Source organism: Microcaecilia unicolor, chromosome 1 (genome assembly GCF_901765095.1).
Source record: "Microcaecilia unicolor chromosome 1, aMicUni1.1, whole genome shotgun sequence".
Lineage (NCBI taxonomy): Eukaryota > Metazoa > Chordata > Amphibia > Gymnophiona > Siphonopidae > Microcaecilia > Microcaecilia unicolor.
In genome coordinates, this window is record NC_044031.1 from 760,604,484 (window position 1) to 760,619,494 (window position 15,011).

The window sequence follows — 15,011 nt, forward strand, 5'->3', positions numbered from 1 at the left end:
GGCAGACTGGATGGACCGTTCAGGTCTTTATCTGCTGTCATTTACTAAGATTAGAAAAGATCTATTCTGGGGTGTGCAGGTAGATGGGAGGAAAGATTATTACTTCCTCTTGTCTCTACTGAGCTGCTGTGTTGAGTAGGACACTTGAAAGGAAAGCCATGACCAAGGTAGAAGCTCTAGATGCTAAACCCTACAAAGCTTACTATGTACTGCTGAGAGAGATGTAATAATAATAAAACCGTTCCACTACTGTAGGACTTCTGTCTGGTGTTAAACAGGCATTTTGCATACACTAAAGAGCTCATGGATGTGGCAACCTCCTTTGAAACTGAATGGAGAAACATGAATAAGCCATGCTTTCTACCCTCAGCCGCGTTGTCTCCAAGCTGAAGAGCCCTAGCCGCTTTAGCCTTTCCTCTTAGGGAAGTCGTCCCATCCCCTTTATCATTTTCGTCGCCCTTCTCTGTACCTTTTCTAATTGCACTATATCTTTTTTGAGATGTGGCGACCAGAATTGAACACAATATTCGAGGTGCGGTCGCACCATGGAGCGATACAAAGGCATTATAACATCCTCATTTTTGTTTTCCATTCCTTTCCTAATAATACCTAACATTCTATTTGCTTTCTTAGCCGCAGTAGAACACTGAGCAGGTTTCAACGTATCATCAACGACGACACCTAGATCCCTTTCTTGGTCTGTGACTCCTAACGTGGAACCTTGCATGACGTAGCTATAATTCGGGTTCCTCTTTCCCACATGCATCACTTTGCACTTGCTCACATTAAACGTCATCTGCCATTTAGACGCCCAGTCTCGTAAGGTCCTCTTGTAATTTTTCACAATCCTCCCGCGATTTAACGACTTTGAATAGCTTTGTGTCATCAGCAAATTTAATTACCTCACTAGTTACTCCCATCTCTAGGTCATTTATAAATATGTTAAAAAGCAGCGGTCCCAGCACAGACCCCCGGGGAACCCCACTATCTACCCTTCTCCATTGAGAATACTGTCCATTTAATCCTACTCTCTGTTTTCTATCTTTTAACCAATATTTAATCCACATTAGGACACTACCTCCTATCCCATGACTCTCCAATTTCCTCTGGAGTCTTTCATGAGGTACTTTGTCAAACACCTTCTGAAAATCCAGATACACAATATCAACCGGCTCCCCTTTATCCACATGTTTGTTCACCCCTTCAAAGAAATGTAGTAGATTGGTGAGGCAAGATTTTCCGTCACTAAATCCATGTTGACTTTGTCTCACCCTCTGTGAAAAAGTATTTCCTGATGTTAGTTTACCACTCTGTAACCTCAATTCATGTGCTGTAGTTTTACTACTTCCCTCTTTCTGAAAAGCAATTTGTATATATACACAAATACATTTTTCAAGTATTTAAATGTTTGCATCATCTCTCTCCTTTCGTCTAGAATATGTTTGTCTGTTCTCATACATTTTTGTCACGTTCCTCTGCACACAGTACTCCAAGTGCAGCCTCACCAATGGGCCATAAAAGGGCATCACCCACACCTCCCTTTCTTCTGCTGCAGCCTAGCAGCCTCCTGGCTATGGCTACTGCCTTGATATCCGCAGACACTATTGCCCCAAGGTCCCTTTCCCAGTCTGTGAATATCAGGGCAGACCAGCAATTTTGAAGAGATACAACATAGTGCCCCATCCTTGGCCACCTTTAAATCTAGACTGAAAGCCCACCTCTTTAACATTGCTTTTGACTCGTAACCACTCGCCTCCACCTACCCTCCTCTCTTCCTTCCCGTTCACATTGATTTGATTTGCTTACTTTATTTATTTTTTGTCTATTAGATTGTAAGCTCTTTGAGCAGGGACTGTCTTTCTTCTATGTTTGTGCAGCGCATGCCTTGTAGCGCTATAGAAATGCTAAATAGTAGTAGTAGTAGTAAAGGGGATTGAGTGGAGGAGTGGCCTAGTGGTTAGGGTGGTGGACTTTGGTCCTGGGGAACTGAGTTCAATTCCCGGTAGAGAAAGCTCCTTGTGACTTTGGGCAAGTCACTTAATCCTCCATTGCCTGCCGCATTGAGCCTGCCATGAGTGGCAAAGGGCCGGGTACAAATGTAACAGAAATTAAAATAAAAAAAAATTAGAAACAAGTGTTCCCTTAATAGTATTATCCAAACACAGCACTCTCTCTTCCGAGCAGCAGCATCTCCACAACACAGGCTGGTCTGGTGTCTTCTCTTTACCCTATCCTTACCTGTCTGATTCAGGTTCCTTTTTCCAGAGGTGGGCAGGACACATCAAATAACATTTCTAAGTCTAGTGGGACATGACAGCTGGATTGGGGGTGGTGATAGGTGCCCATGGAGGAGGAGGAGGAGGGGTGGGGGGGGGGGGGAAGAAAGCAAGCCAGGGAAAATATGTCCCCTGGTCATAGATACAGCATTGTAGTAGTAATAAAATGCATTTTGCAAAAAAAAAACTGCAAGAGGCTATGTAATATTTTTACAAGCGAGTAGATTAGCCTTTATTATCTAAACTTTAGGGGAAGTCAGCAAACTAGATGTAGCTGTTTCTTTTTTTTATTTTGTTCAAATAATCCTTTGTATTCATACATTATTCCACTTAAAGGTGCATTTTTAACTTTCAGCGCTTCTGAAAAGATAAGGTACACTCATATAGTAACATAGTAGATGACGGCAGAAAAAGACCTGCATGGTTCATCCAGTCTGCCCAAGACAAACTCATATGTGCATTCCTTACCTTGAATTTGTACCTGTCCTTTTCAGGGCACAGACCATATAAGTCTGCCCAGCAGTATATCCCGCCTCCCAACCACCAGTCCCGCCTCCCATCACTGGCTCTGGCACAGACTGTATAAGTCTGCCCTCCCCTATCCTAGCCTCCCAACCACCAACCCTCTTCCCCCCACCTGCTCCGCCACCCAATTTCAGCTAAACTTCTGAGGATCCATTCCTTCTGCACAGGATTCCTTTATACCTATCCCACGCATGTTTGAACTCCGTTACCGTTTTCATCTCCACCACCTCCCGCAGGAGGGCATTCCAAGCGTCCACCACCCTCTCCGTGAAAAAATACTTCCTGAAAATGTCCACATGAAGTCAACAGTTGAAGGGAAGTAGGAAGTGGGCCAATGACTTAAGAGACCAGGACAACAGACTACGATTCACAGTAATTTATTGTACACTCGACACAGATCTGTGTTTTGAACACAGGCCTGCCTCAGGAGTCTGGAAAAATGTTAAAAGAACATAAAAAATTAAACAAAAATGTATATGAAAAAATGTAATAATGACTATATATAGATATACAAATGTGGGATACAAATGCAACAAATATATAAATAAATATACAAAAATGTACAGACAATGGCATTCAAATAAAAGATACACATAAATGTGTAAAAAAACTTAACATAGTAGATGGTGGCAGAAAAAGACCTGCATGGTCCATCCAGTCTGCCCAAGACAAACTCATATATGCATTCCTTACCTTGAATTTGTACCTGTCCTTTTCAGGCCACAGACCGTATAAGTCTGCCCAGCAGTATTTCCCGCCTCCCATCACCGGCTCTGGCACAGACCGTATAAGTCTGCCCTCCCCTATCCTAGCCTCCCAACCACCAACCCCTCTTCCCCCCACCTGCTCCGCCACCCAATTTCAGCTAAGCTTCTGAGGATCCATTCCTTATGCACATTGCTGAGAAAACTCTTTGCGCCCCAAGAACCACATACAATATATAGGGATCCCAGGAACATAACACTAACCAGGACATGTTATTAAAAAAAAAATGTACCATTAGAACAAGTCCTAAGAAATAATCAGCCTTGACTAGGTGGTAGCTAAAGATGGACATAAACTTTAACTACCAAGGAGAAGAATACAACTCCAGCACAAGCTGCACTGATGTAATTGAGAAATGTCTTTACACCTTACTTGAAAGGTATAAATAATTCATTAGAGGCAATTACTTCTCATTGGAATGTCAAGCTCTAGCTCTCTTCAAATCTAGGCTAAGAACCCACCTTTCTGAGGCTGTTGTCAACTCCTCTTCACGTGTTAAGTACTAGAGAATGACACAGTGACAAAGTTTGTCCCCGTAGGTTCTGTCTCCGTCCCCATCTGCAGCAGCCTTGAACACTTTTATGATTTTATATTTAAATCTTTTTATTAAAGTATAAAAAGGAACAATATGCTGTGCAACTGTTGTGTATAAATTACAAATAGAAAACAATATTAACAATGAACAGCTATAATAACTCTCCCTCCCACCATCACCATCTACCCTTCCAACCCCAACAATAGGTGATTTCTACTACACCAAGGAATCCTAATTCACACTGTTAAAATGTCCAGGGGGTACAAAATGCAACCTGTTCTGTTTGCCCTAGAGGGGAGAAATATGCCCGATGAAGCACTGTTATGATTTTTTAATCTGTGGATGAATAAGAAGTCATCAACAATCTTAGGATTCGGTCTAGCTCTCCTGTCTTCCACAGTCTTTCCTTGAATAGAAGTTGTCTTCTTAGAAGATGTGCTGGTAGCAGGATGTACAGGATCCCCCATCCAAAGTTTGCTAGTTGTGGCCAGCATGTTTGCTTGTTTTTCCAAAAACTCAAATATCTTTGTAGGTGTCACTCAAACATAAATAACAGTCCAGTTCATTAACAGGCTTCAAAGTAGAAAATGACAAGGGGACAAAGTTTCTCCCTGTGGGATCTGTCCCCGCCCCATCCCCAAGGTTTGTGCAGTTCCCCGTGCCATTCTCTATTAAGTACCCATGTCTGTTTTTTTCTTTCCCACCTTAAATAATTTCCTTATTTGTCTGTCTTGATTAGATTGTAAGCTCTTTCCAGCAGGGACTGTCTCCTTCATATTCACATGTACAGCGTCCCAGGCAGCGGTGAATCAAAGGGCAAGGATAACGCAACTTTTTATCTTTTCTCTTACGTCTGTTCACTGTTTCAATATGGTGCTCTTTATCTATGAAACTAAGACGCATTTAAAAAGCTTGTTTGAAAATTTTTTTATTAGGTTTTAAAAGCTTATGCTGTTTTTTTTTTTCTTTTCATTTAGATTGGATCTTATTTTTATGCACTATGAACCTGTAGATGGGAGTTGGCAGAATATAAGCACCATTACTATATATTGAACACAGAGTTTACATAGTTTTGGTACAGAAACTGTAGAAAACCTTCATGCCATTAAGGATGTATTGAAAGCCCATTGGTCAAACATGAAGTGTCAAACCTTTAATAGATGGTCTCTGGTTCAAAAAAAAAAAAAAAAACACATTATGTAACACAACATATAATATATCAAAACTTTTTGTGACATTCAAAAAAAATCTTCTGAAGTATGCAATTACTCACTACGAGATTATAAAACACTTGCAAGTTAATACATAATCAAGTTTGTGCAAAATTCACAGTTACAGGAAATGAAAAAAAAACAGCAACAGGAAGTTACAAAACTCAGACGCTGCAGGTATGTTTTCATAGCAAAACTGCTTTCAGTTCTAAAAAAAAAAAAGGAACAGGGTTTGGACCAGTACGCTGTAGTCCATCCATCGGAAAAGTTTAAAAGAAAAAGCAGTAAGTGAGGCTCCAGGTCCACTGGCTGAGAAGAGTTCAAAGGTGACGTTCCTATTTCAAGGAAAGCATTTTAGTCACCGTTGGATCTGCTGAATGGGTAACAAGGCAGGACCAGAGCCAAATGACTGTCCAGGAAGACTTCTGTGGAATTAGAATAGCTGCATTGAGCTGGGAGTGAAGTGACCTATTGCACCTCTGTGTCCTCACTGCTGCCTTTCTGGACTTCCAATTCTTCGGCATTGACCATAGACGGATCGATGGCAGCATAGCGGGTACCATGGAACTGCCTTAAATGAATCTAGGAGATTAAACGAAAGAACAGGAGTTAGGTTTCCATATCGCATTAGGCTCATTGGTATTCTTTGGGGTCCTTTTTACTATGTGAAGTACTAACACAGCAAAAATGTGGTAACATACATGCCCTAAAGCAGTCTGCGTTAGAGTGCACAGATAGCAGGGGTGGAAAATTGGTCTGAAAGTGCTGATTGGCTAGCGCATCCATACACTCATGCTAACAGCAGAAAGTTATATATTCAAATGGGAAAAAGCCCTTTTTGACTGCTATGCCAAAAAAAAAAAAAAAAGGTCCCAGTGGCGTTCCTAGGTCAGCTGCCACCTGGGGCAGATCGCCGCTGTGCACCCCCCCCCCCTCCCCCCGGGTGCAGCGGCGTCTGTCCTCCCAGGGTGCAGCAAGACACCCCCCCCCGGGTGCATTCTTGGCTGCTGGGAGCAGCCGCGCGGCTGTCGGCTCCGCTGGCTCCCTCTGCCCCGGAACAGGAAGTAACCTGTTCTGGGGCAGAGGGAGCAGGGAACCAGCGGAGCTGACAGGCGCGCTGCTGCTCTCTGCAACCCTCCAGCCGCGTGCACCCGGGGCGGACCGCCCCGCCCTTGCTACGCCACTGGGTCCCACATAAGGATGCATTAAATCCATTTCCTAGTGCAGTTTAGTAAAAGGCCTCTTTGTTAATTCATTAGACACCAGATTTATTTTATTTAAACCACCCTATGCTAGACAAGTCCATAAACCGCTACTAAATGGACTTGGGAAAAATCCACAATTCCAGGAATAACATGTATAGAATGTTTGTACGTTTGGGAAGCTCGCCAGGTGCCCTTGGCCTGGATTGGCCGCTGTTGTGGACGGGATGCTGGGCTTGATGGTATTTTCCCCAGTGTGGCGTTACTTATGTACTTATGTAGATTTGTTTTGCAAGGACAAAACATCTCATTGTGTCAGTAACATGTGTAGGGAGGGCAGTAATCAAACCTGTTACTTCAACCCAATAACGCGGTGGTAGAAACTAAACACTGCAGTCCCTTCAAAGAACTATTAAGAGCACACAAAAAGGAAATGAACTAAAATGGGAACCTATGTAACTCCCATTTTAGTACAGACATGTCTTGTGACCTTAGGAAAGTCACTGTTTCTAGTGTTATCTCAGCTGCCCCATTATAAGCTATTTAGGACATTGAATAGTGTACCATCCCCCTAATCAGGGGCGTAGCTACGGGGGGGCCCAGGCCCACCCAGTTTAGCCTCAGGCCCGCCCAGAAGCAGATCCTTACCCACTCCCACCCCTTCCGCCACAGCGGTTCTGTTGCACAGTCTCCCACCCCCGCGGCGACGCTTACACTTCGCTATGCCGTTGCCTGACAGCAACGCTACAGATGCAGCACCGACGTCCTGCTCCAGGGCCTTCCCTCTGCCGAGCTGATGTAACTTCCTGTTTACGGAGGCGGGATGCGGAAGGCCCCGGAGCAGGACATCGGACGTCGGTGCCGTATCTGTAGCGTTGATGTCAGGCAGCGCCATAGCGAAGTATAAGAGCCGCTGCGGGGGTGGGAGACTGTGCAACAGCAGCGCCGACAGCATTAAATGAAGCGCTGCGGCAGGGGTGGGAGAGGGTGAGGAGGAAGTCAGTGGGGTGCTGGCCCAGTAAGGGGAGGCTGAGAGGGGCCTGAAGGGAACAGAAGGGTGCTGGACTTGCCAGGGGCAGAGGGTTGGAGGGAAGGGAGAGAGGTTTTGGATTTGCAGAGGGGAGGTTGGAGGGAAGGGAAGAGGTTTTGGATTTGCAGAGGGGAGGTTGGAAGGAAGGGGAGAGGTTTTGGAATTTGCAGAGGGGAGGTTGGAGGGAAGGGAAGAGGTTTTGGATTTGCAGAGGGGAGGTTGGAAGGAAGGGGAGAGGTTTTGGAATTTGCAGAGGGGAGGTTGGAGGGAAGGGAGAGAAGTTTGGGGATTTGCAGAGGGGAGGTTGGAAGGAAGGGAAGAGGTTTTGGGATTTGCAGAGGGGAGGTTGGAGGGAAGGGAAGAGGTTTTGGATTTGCAGAGGGGAGGTTGAAAGGAAGGAAAGAGGTTTTGGGATTTGCAGAGGGGAGGTTGGAAGGAAGGGGAGAGGTTTTGGGATTTGCAGAGGGGAGGTTGGAGGGAAGGGGAGAGGTTTTGGATTTGCAGAGGGGAGGTTGGAGGGAAGGGGAGAGGTTTTGGATATATAGGGGGTGGAAGGAAGGGGAGAGGTGCTGGATATGCAGGGGGGGGTGAAGGGAAAGGGGAGAAGTGCTGGATATGCAGAGGGTTGAAGTGAAGGGGAGAGGTGCTGGACATGTAGGGGGGCTGGATGAAAGGGAGAGAGATGCTGGACGTGTGGGGGGGGGGGGGGGGGGGCTGAAGGAGAGGTGCTGGATATGCAGATGATGATATGCAGAGGGAAGGAAGAGAGATGCAGGGAGAAAGAGCCAGATGCATAAGGGGAAGGAAAGAGAGGAAGAGAAGCTGGTTGGGGGGTGGGATCAGAGAGGAGAGGGACACATTGGTGTGGAGGAGGGAGAAAGGGGACATAGGGAAGTATATTTTTCAGCAAACCCAGAGATATGTGACCGAAGCACTGGCTCCATATCAGTGGATCACGTTTTGAAATCTCTGACTCAGCTGTTTTTTTCCAAACCAACCCTTGATGCATGATTTCTACATTTTGCCTTATATTTGGCAACAAAGGATTTTCTGTATAGCCCCTGAAGCAGCCCAGTTGGGCGAAACACGGCCTGTGTCGGGCTGTTTGTACTCATATAAATACTGTTGTATTGTTTAAATAAATTGCATTTCATTTCTACACGATCTGCTTTTTTTGTTTTCCATCTTGGAGTTTGCAGACCGTCTGCCTTCGTACTTTCTTGGGGATGGCACATGGGCACAGAGGGGTAATGCCTGACAAGGGGAGGGGAGGAACGGGGATATGGAACAGAGATAAAATGCTGGACATTGGAGAGGAGGGTATATGGACACGGGGGTTGGGGGGTGATATACCAGACAAGGGGGAGAATAGGAATACAGAAGGGATATGCTGGGCATGGGGTGCATAGGTGCATAGAAGAATGATGAGGGGATATGAACACGGGAAAACAGAGATGGGAGATGGATGATGCACATGGAGAAAGAAGAAATGTCAAATAGGAGACCCCAGCAAGTGAATTAAGAGAAGACAGAGGGAAGCAGAAACCAGAGACTGGGACCAATATGATTTGAGAAAAAATGACCAGACAACAAAAAGGTATAAAAAATTATTTTATTTTCAATCTTGTGAATATAATATGTTGGATTTGGAATGTACATCTTGTCAAAGTTGATGGTAAACATGGCTGGGGTCCAGGACAGAAATCTAGGAAAGGACCCCAAAGTCCATTACCAGGCTGCGCCTTCAGCTTCCAGCATGCAGGCTTTCTCTGGCCAAGGAACCAACCCCTAACACCATCCCTGGCATGTGCCATCTTTATATTTTGCACAGGAGCAAATGCCTTTCTTTCTTGTTTCTCTGGTGTTGTACTACATGCAAGGTCTAGTTTCTTGGGGTTTCCGTTTAATTTCTATTTCTAGAGTTTGTGGTCACTTATTCTGTATTTGGCATTTGTGTCTTGTGTGTGTGACTGAGGTATTCTGTTAGCGTGAAGTTTCCATGTAGCATTCTGTAGTAATTTGGCTTGTTCTGCTTTCCTGATAAATGTATTTGTATTTTAGGGCCCTACTATAATATTTAAGGCACTTCTTTTTCATAGGTAGGGTCTTTGTTTTTGGAAGTTAGTGTTGGCATGGTAGGTTTGCTCTAGGTTCTGAGTGACTTTTGTTTTATAGATTTTTTAAAATTAATTTATAATATGTCTGTAATTGAGATTACACTAGAAAACAAAATTTCTTTATATGATGACTTTTATGGAGAATTGTCCTTGCTGTGCTCTGTATCTATTTTTAGTGGAGGGCCAGGAGGTTCTCTGGATGCAGAATGTGTGGCTCAATGGGGCTGAATAGTGCAGTCTATTGTACTTCCCTTAGCTCTCAATTGGCCTGCAGCCACTGAAGCCTGCCCTGCAACCCTCATTGAAGTTATGGGGAGTGGGGTAGGGACAGAGCATGGGTGCATCAGGTTGCTGTTTTTTCTCTTTCAAAAAAGTTGGCAACTCTAGTGCCCACCCTTCTGGCTACGCCACTGCCCCTAATAAGGAAAGGGAGAATAGAAGACTGAGAATTTGGGAAAATATGTCTTTTGAACATTGTGACCAGGCACATCTAAGAAAACCTTTAAAAATAAAACAAACAGAAGCACAGTGAAGGAGGGGGAGGCAGACTCAGAATGACACCCTGCATAGAAATATTTAGAAGTTCTTATACCTTTAGGTAGGACGGACAGACAAACATGCAAACAAAATTCAAACTGTGCAACAAGGAAATGCAACGGCCAAAGAGAATTGTTCCTTGAAGATCCTGAAGGGAGCATGAAATAGCAGGAATTCAAATAAAAAGCCCCAAAGCCAGCGTTAAGTACCTCAACCTTTGCCCCTAAGTCTACCTCTTCTGTTCCCCTATTCTCTATTTTTGTGGATTACACTCAAGCTTCAGGTCATTTTCGATTCTTCTCTTTTTCTCTGCACATATCCAACAGACTGCTAAGACCTATACTAAAACCAATTCCAATAACCTGCATGTACTTTGACAAGTTCAATGCCGATAATTATAAGAGAATCTAGAAATATCTAGGGAAGATACAAATGTGATCTTCATATACAATTCAAAATTCTCATTATAAATATATATATATTTTTAAAACAACCAAGTTTAAGATGTTTTCAAAACTGTAAATAACCAGAAAGTGTAATACTATTTGATCCCTCAACCAATATTGCATTTTTAAAACATGAATTCTCACAAATAAACAATCTGCAACGAGTGTGTAGTTATAAGAAAGAAACTATCAAACACATCACTCCAATATAGTGTCACACTGGGGATTCAAATCTGAAGGATAAAATATATTAAATTTTAAAAAAATAGCCTCAGTGTAACAGGGAGCCTGACTTTTATGCTCAACTGTAAATATTACCATCACAGGCTTCCACCACCTTCCGAAAAAAACCCACAGAGAAAAACTCCCAGAATATTTCAAAAATTCTAAAGAAGTGGGAGAAAAGTCTGTGTTTAAAAAACAGAAGGGAGGGTAACACAATTTAACACAATACAGATCCAAATACCCACAACACTAAATCTCACTATGAATATAAATCACCCAAAAAGACACTAATTAGCAATCCCTCACTAGACTAAAATCCTCATTCAAACAGAGAAGCCTTCCTGCAAGCAAAGAAAACTCAAAATAGAGCAAAAACTCTTATAACATTGCTAGAATTGCTTAAACTTCCATCCTTACTAATGAATGGATTCTAATTCTGACAAAAAGTAAACATGGAAAAGACATGTGTGGAGATTGACCGTATGTGCCTGTAGAGGTAGCCAATGTGTCTTAATCAGTGGTGTTACCCTATCAAATTTTCTAGCAGAAAATATTAATCTCTCTTCAGTATCATACTCGAGCATCATGCATGCAACATTACAGTAATTTTCTAACAAAGCCTGAACTATCAAATCAAACCGACCAAGCTCCTTCTAAGATGTCTCCTAAATAAGATGATCTTTGACAGTGAAGCGAAAAACTACACTGGCTCCCAATCAAAGAACGCATCATGTTCAAACTCTGTACCTTGGTCCACAAAATCATCTATGGTGACGCCCCAGCCTACATGTCAGACCTAATAGAACTACCACCCAGAAATGCAAAAAAAATCCTCCCGCACATTCCTCAACCTTCATCCTCCCAAATGTAAAGGCTTGAAATACAAATCAATGCATGCATCAACCTTTTCCTACACAAGCACACAGCTCTGGAACACACTGCCACGTAACCTGAAATCGGTCTACGAAATGACCAATTTCCACAAACTCCTGAAAACGTATCTCTTCGACAAAATATATCATAAAGAACAACATGCGTAACTCTACTTTCTTTAAGATACCCAGGAATATTCTTTAATGTTTTCATACTACCATGTACGTAACGTCTATGGCTTTAACACTATCAAGCATCTCACCACCATGTACCCAAAACTTCTGCTAAACCAAATGTACATTCTTTTCTATTTCCAGTATCCACGATGAATTGTAAGCCGCATTGAGCCTGCAAAAAGATGGGATAATGTGGGATACAAATGTAATAATAATAATAAAAGCAACTGATTTTCAAAAGACATAGTACTATTTAAGACTATCCCAGAACTTTCATACATGTTCTGTATGTTGTCTTGGATAATCATTTGAAAATCATGCTGCTTCTTTCTCTATATCACGTTGCCAAAATGCATTTTTTCCTTTCTGAGCACACTACCAAAACACTTATCCACACTCCTGTCACCTCACGCTTAGATTACCGCAACTTGCTTCTCACAAGTCTCCCACTAAACCATCACTCTCCCCTTCAATTTTGCTGCATGACTTATCTTCCGCCAGTGTCACTACACTCACATAACCCCCTCTTCTCAACAAGTTACTCCAGTGGCTCCCTCTCCGTTTCCGCATACAGTTCAAACTCCTCTTAATGACTTAACCAGTGTATTTATGCTGCACCTCCTGAGTATCTCTCCTCTCCCCCTACACCCCACCCTGAAACTCCATTCTTCAGGTAAGCGACTTCTCCTTGGACACCACTTCTAATGCAGTAAAACTAATGACATGTAAACTACTGCCCCGTTAACAAGTGTGCAGTGTTAGCCTTTGTCCTGCGAGGACGTCCTCGGGAAAACTTGGGCGCCCCTTTCGATTATGCCCCTCCACGTGATCTAGTGTCTTTCTGTAATCCGCCTTCAACTATGCAAATGGAATTAGCGGAATATAACTAACTGTACAAATTTAGGGCCTCTTTTACAAAGCCACGCTACCGATTCTTGGTGCGGGAAATCGCTAGCTTGACTTTGTAAAGGAAGCCCTTAGGCACTTATGCTTCTAAATTGGCCTCTGGGAAAATTTACTAGGGTTAACTCTCAAAGGTAGGCTCATAAGGTTTTTTTAATATTGGGCCTAAACGTTTTTGTAGTTCCTTCATGTTCTTTTCTAGTGATCTACTTCTGTAAATGTGGCATCTGCACTGCCTGCGCTCTCTCAGGAATTTTACATAGTAACATAGTAGATGACGGCAGAAAAAGACCTGCACGGTCCACCCAGTCTGCCCAACAAGATAAACTCATATGTGCTAGTTTTTGTGTATACCTTACCTTGATTTGTACCTGTCTTTTTCAGGGCACAGACCGTGTAAGTCTGCCCAGCACTATCCCCGCCTCCCAACCCCGCCTCCCACCACCGGCTCTGGCACAGACCGTATAAGTCTGCCCAGCACTATCCCTGCCTCCCAACCACCAGCCCCACCTCCCACCACCGGCTCTGGCACAGACTGTATAAGTCTGCCCAGCACTATCCCCACCTCCCAACCACCAGCCCCGCCTCCCACCACCGGCTCTGGCACAGACCGTATACGTCTGCCCAGCACTATCCTCACCTCCCAACCACCAGCCCTGCCTCCCAACCACCGGCTCTGGCACAGACCGTATAAGTCTGCCCAGCACTATCCCCGCCTCCCAACCACCAGCCCCACCTCCCACCACCGGCTCTGGCACAGACCGTATAAGTCTGCCCAGCACTATCCCCGCCTCCGAACCACCAGCCCTGCCTCCCACCACCGGCTCTGGCACAGACTGTATAAGTCTGCCCAGCACTATCCCTGCCTCCCAACCACCAGCCCCACTTCCCACCACCGGCTCTGGCACAGACTGTATAAGTCTGCCCAGCACTATCCCCACCTCCCAACCACCAGCCCCGCCTCCCACCACCGGCTCTGGCACAGACCGTATACGTCTGCCCAGCACTATCCTCACCTCCCAACCACCAGCCCCGCCTCCCACCACCGGCTCTGGCACAGACCGTATACGTCTGCCCAGCACTATCCTCACCTCCCAACCACCAGCCCTGCCTCCCAACCGCCGGCTCTGGCACAGACCGTATAAGTCTGCCCAGCACTATCCCCGCCTCCCAACCACCAGCCCCACCTCCCAGCACCGGCTCTGTCACAGACCGTATAAGTCTGCCCAGCACTGTCCCTGCCTCCCACCACCGGCTCTTGGCACAGACCGTATGTCTGCCCAGCATTATCCCCGCCTCCCAACCACCAGCCCTACAAAAAAAAAAAAAAACAATGGCTGTGTCTGCAACCCTACCAGCTACTGCCAAGATCCCCAGGAGGTTCCTGCATCCTGATTCTCTTTCCTGCTTTACAGGATGACAGGAACTAGAGGGTATCAAGTGACTTACAGGCTAATGCTCAGAACAGTGCCTGAAATTAATGCTATGCTAATTTTATGTGCGCTGGAAAGGGGGAGGAGCATGCTGCTGCATGCACACAAGGGCTGTGTAGTAAGCACAGCTGTTTTGTGCATGCTCAGCCAGAGAGTTTAAAATTACTTTGCAGTAACGCTCTTCTCACTAGAGTCAAATCAAATAAGAATGCTATATTTTTGCAGTTTGGAGATTTATGGTAGATCTTGCAGTGGGACTTATTTCCCTCCCTTCCAGTCGTTAGTCCCGCCTGACCTGTTCTGCCTTCCCTTTGCCTCCATATCCCTACAGCAAACTGTGTAGCGCCTTTTGCCCAGAATCATCTATATCTTCCCCTCGAGTCTTTCAGCAGCAGTAACTTTTACAGGCTTCAGCCACCTCCGAGCAGGCGGTAGGTTTTGTGCGTTAAGACAAGGTATCTTTCTGCACCATTTCTTTGAGTATCGGGAGGCAAATTAGCTAATTACCTCATTTGCATTAGTTTGACCACATGTATCAGCGCCCGTGCTGTTCCCTGCACTGCTGCCCTCTGAACACTGCGTGTAGTTAATCACCTTTAGCTCTAGCGTTAGGCTCTGAGCATCAGCCTCTTCGTAAACTAGGACTGGACACACGCTACCGACGTGAAACTAGGCCAACCCTCCACCTAAGGTAAAACTCTGTGTTAGAAATGGAACATGTTTCTAAGAGAAGCACCCAAGCATCCCAACCAGTGGC

At 44.7% G+C, this 15,011-nt stretch overlaps 1 protein-coding gene across 1 annotated transcript in view; it reads right to left on the reverse strand.

Moving 5' to 3' along the window:
- Positions 1-4,561: 4,561 nt before the first annotated feature.
- SPG21 (SPG21 abhydrolase domain containing, maspardin) overlaps positions 4,562-15,011 on the reverse strand; it is a 91,797-nt gene continuing 81,347 nt past the window's right edge. Inside the window, exon 9 of the mRNA XM_030189756.1 lies at positions 4,562-5,894. Coding sequence (XP_030045616.1) covers positions 5,781-5,894 — 114 coding nt within the window. The 3' untranslated portion in view covers positions 4,562-5,780. The remainder of the gene's footprint in view (positions 5,895-15,011) is intronic.